The 3,347-nt window shown below is 47.7% G+C and overlaps 1 protein-coding gene across 1 annotated transcript in view; it reads left to right on the plus strand.

Annotated features, from left to right (window-relative positions):
• The first annotated feature begins 1,887 nt into the window (after nucleotides 1–1,887).
• Lalba (lactalbumin alpha) overlaps nucleotides 1,888–3,347 on the plus strand; it is a 2,307-nt gene continuing 847 nt past the window's right edge. Inside the window, exons 1-3 of the mRNA XM_055626806.1 lie at nucleotides 1,888–2,017; nucleotides 2,340–2,498; nucleotides 2,905–2,980. Coding sequence (XP_055482781.1) covers nucleotides 1,888–2,017; nucleotides 2,340–2,498; nucleotides 2,905–2,980 — 365 coding nt within the window. The remainder of the gene's footprint in view (nucleotides 2,018–2,339; nucleotides 2,499–2,904; nucleotides 2,981–3,347) is intronic.

Here is a 3,347-nt window from a genome sequence, read left to right on the forward strand (position 1 = left end):
AACTAAACTAAACTAAACTAAACTAAACTAAACTAAACTAAACTAAAACAAGCAACTAACAAACGCTTAAAGGCCAAGTCCAAGCTTTTGTCTCATATTCCAATTATACCTGGCATAATTTTCCCCAAGTATGAAATGAAGTGGAGTAAAATGGGAACTGTAAGAAGCAATGATACATTTACTGTGGCCATCGGCGTTCAGTCCAAATGGCAACCCGGCCTCTTTCAAACTACACTGTCAGACGGCTAAAGCAGAGGCCAGGCTCAGATTCCAGAAGTCCCCCAAAAAAGGACATCTGGTTTTAGAAACACTAAGTTTTTCTGAGAGAATGAACAGATAGTTCCAGGATATCATCGAAGAAATCCAGAAAAGTGTGTGGCAAATACCTTCTCACCTCTCGGCTTTCTTCGAAGGATTCTTGCTAACCTCACCCCACCAAAGGAGCTTCGGGTGGGAACCTTCCACGTTAGGCGGGCTCACAGCTTTCCATTCCTTCCTCTTTCAGTGTCGTGACCATTGTCTGTTGTTCCGCCTCCAGGAACTGAGATCTCAATGTTTGCAATTGTTTCCGTCTGTCTTCAGGTTGCCCCACTTTTACAAACATTTCTAGGGAAATAATGGTTCCTCTTGCTTGGGGCACACTTGATTTCTTTTCCGGACTTAGCTGTGATTCCGGGACCTTATTCTGCTTTTTGTTGCTTACAGGGAAGGGCGGAGGTACAGTCATGTTACAGGCAAACAGAGGAGTATGGGACGCTCCTGAGGTCTAAGACTGTGGGTCACCAGTTCACTCTGTGGTAGATACTTAGCCCATAGCCCAGTGGGAAGGCCTCCAGTTTGTAAGTCTTCGGTGGCTTGGTTAGGATAGACGCCTTGGGAGATGTAAGAAATCAGGGTTATAAAATGGGTGCAGGCGGGAAGGAGGCAAGGATTACTAACACCATGAGTGCAGGGTTCAATGACAGCAAGGTTCAGGGATTCCTCAGAATGAGCACCCGGGCCTTGCTTGCTCAGGGGAGAAGACCATTACAGCTGACCCAGGATTCAGAAATACCTTCGTGACTTAGGCCACCATTTTCCTGTCTGTGTCCAACTCTGGTACCATCAACAAGCTACATTGCTAAGAATAATGTCATTATGAAATTAGCCTGGGATTGACACAGTGTCTTAATTAATGCCAGCGTAGCATCTGTGGTAGTGGAGACTGGGGGCAGGGAGCTTGGCAACGGCTTATAGGTTACAGGATAGCTAGATAGTTTCAGCCAACCCTTTTCACACTATCTGTCTTCCTCCATAGGAAGTCTTAGGATCCAGGTTGTATCTGAGTCTCATGCTGTATGTTTCCACGTTTTACCCCTTTCTTCCCGAGGCCCTCAGCTATGAGGCTCTGTATCAAGGCGCTCTGCCTGAACATTGTTCCATGGCCAGGTTGGCCAGGCAAATGCCAGTTTTGATCCTAGGAAGTGATACCCCCCATTCTGTAGTTGTTTGGGGTGAGACCAGAGTTGGTAATGAACCCCAACTGTGTTTTCCAGGCACTTGTATTGGCTCTGAAGCCTCCTTTGTTTCTAAAGTAGGTTAGGGACATCACGCTTCCTAGAAGCAACCCTAAAAGAAACGGAAGTTTACAAGGCCCGGTGGGGAACAGGATTGTGTGTGGAACTGTCTGGGCAGAAGACAATACATGGTATTGAGTAGTTATAGGAGGGGGGGAGAGAAGGGGGGTGAAGTGAAGGAAGGAAGCTGGCAGGCTCAGCATTTCTGCCCTGGCGTCATCATCTTCCTAGACAGAAGGCCTGGCGCCAGGATCTAGGTGCTTTCTTCATAAATAAAAGCAGGTGAATCTGAGTAGAAGCCACATCTCAAGATCTGGGAGCAGCCAACAGGATGTGCCTCGCTCCTTTCTTCCTGGTGTGCCTTTTGTTCCCTGCCATTCAAGCCACACAACTCACAAAATGTGAAGTGGCCCAGGCCATTAAAGACATCGATGGCCATCAAGGCGTTAGCCTGCTCGAGTGTGAGTTCACCACTCTGCCTCCTTGCTTTCTTCCGCTCCTCACCTCTCCCTCCTCATTCCCCTTTGTCTCCTCCGCCTCGGATGAACCATCTCCTTGTAGTCTTATATCCATCCTTCTGTTCTGCTCTTTTTTATTCTGTTAGTTCCCCTGTCCGTCCTTTCTGCCGTTGTCCGATCCTTCTCACCTGATCAAGCTCTTCTGTACTTCACCACTCTTGGAGATCAGTTGGCACAACTTTTTTTTTTCCTGCCTGGAGACTTGTTCCTCGATTATGCTTCCCCTAGACATCCCCATGAGACTTCTTTCTTCTCTTTTCCTTAGGGATCTGCATTTTATTTCATACCAGTGGCTATGACACAAAAGCTGTAGTCAAGAACGAAGACGCCACAGAGTACGGACTGTTTCAGATCAGCAACAAATTCTGGTGCAAGAGCAGCGAGATCCCAGAGTCGCAGAACATCTGCGGCATTTCCTGTGACAGTGAGTTGCTCCTTCTCCCTGCTCTTCTGTTCCCTGCAGCCCCCCTTGGAGACAATGTCCTTTGGCATCCAGCACACATCAGGGTGACATCTCTAAGAACCTTGCTCTCGCGCTGGTCATCGTCTGCACATGCGCAGAGAGTCCCCTCTGGTTCAGGGAAGGGTAACCCGAGCCATCTGCGAGTCTCAGTCTTTTCAGGATGTGGTGAAGCTGATGGTTTCTCCAGAGGGAGAGGGAGGGAGGAAGTCACTACCGAGGGGACATGCTACTAGTTCAGCCTTTTCATATAGAGATTACCTAGGCCTAGGCTTCAGCTTAGAAGCAGGCCCCCTGGCTGCAGGGACAATGGAACCAGCCCACTGAGACGCACTTCCTAGCTGTCTTGTTCCTTCCTGCGCTCTGCTAGAGTTCCTGAATGATGACCTTACCGATGACATCGAGTGTGTCAAGAAGATCCTGGCTTTCAAAGGCATCGACAACTGGTAGGTCATTGTCTGTCTCACCCCTACCCCCACCTGACGGGACATTAGCGCGTCCCTCTCCTTGTCTCTCTGGGCTGCTTACTCTCGGATAGGGTCTCGGAAACAGAACTCCCCTGGAGACCCAGAGGTCCATAGTATAATGTTCTTTTGTGTCATTCCTGTGTGACAACTTTCCCAGCGTGAATTTTCCTGTTGGAAGGTAGACGTCCAAGCCTCCTTTCCCCTAGCCAATCCTAGCCTTAAAGCAAGCCCTGGGTATTATTATTCCGCATCTTTCTAGATCTGAACTTGTATTGATTTATTATTATTATCATGTTTTTTTTTTTTGAGACAGTTTTTTTTTTTTTTTTTTTTTTTTTTTTTTTTT

This window comes from Psammomys obesus, unplaced genomic scaffold (assembly GCF_907164565.1).
Source record: "Psammomys obesus unplaced genomic scaffold, mPsaObe1.curated_primary_1811, whole genome shotgun sequence".
Lineage (NCBI taxonomy): Eukaryota > Metazoa > Chordata > Mammalia > Rodentia > Muridae > Psammomys > Psammomys obesus.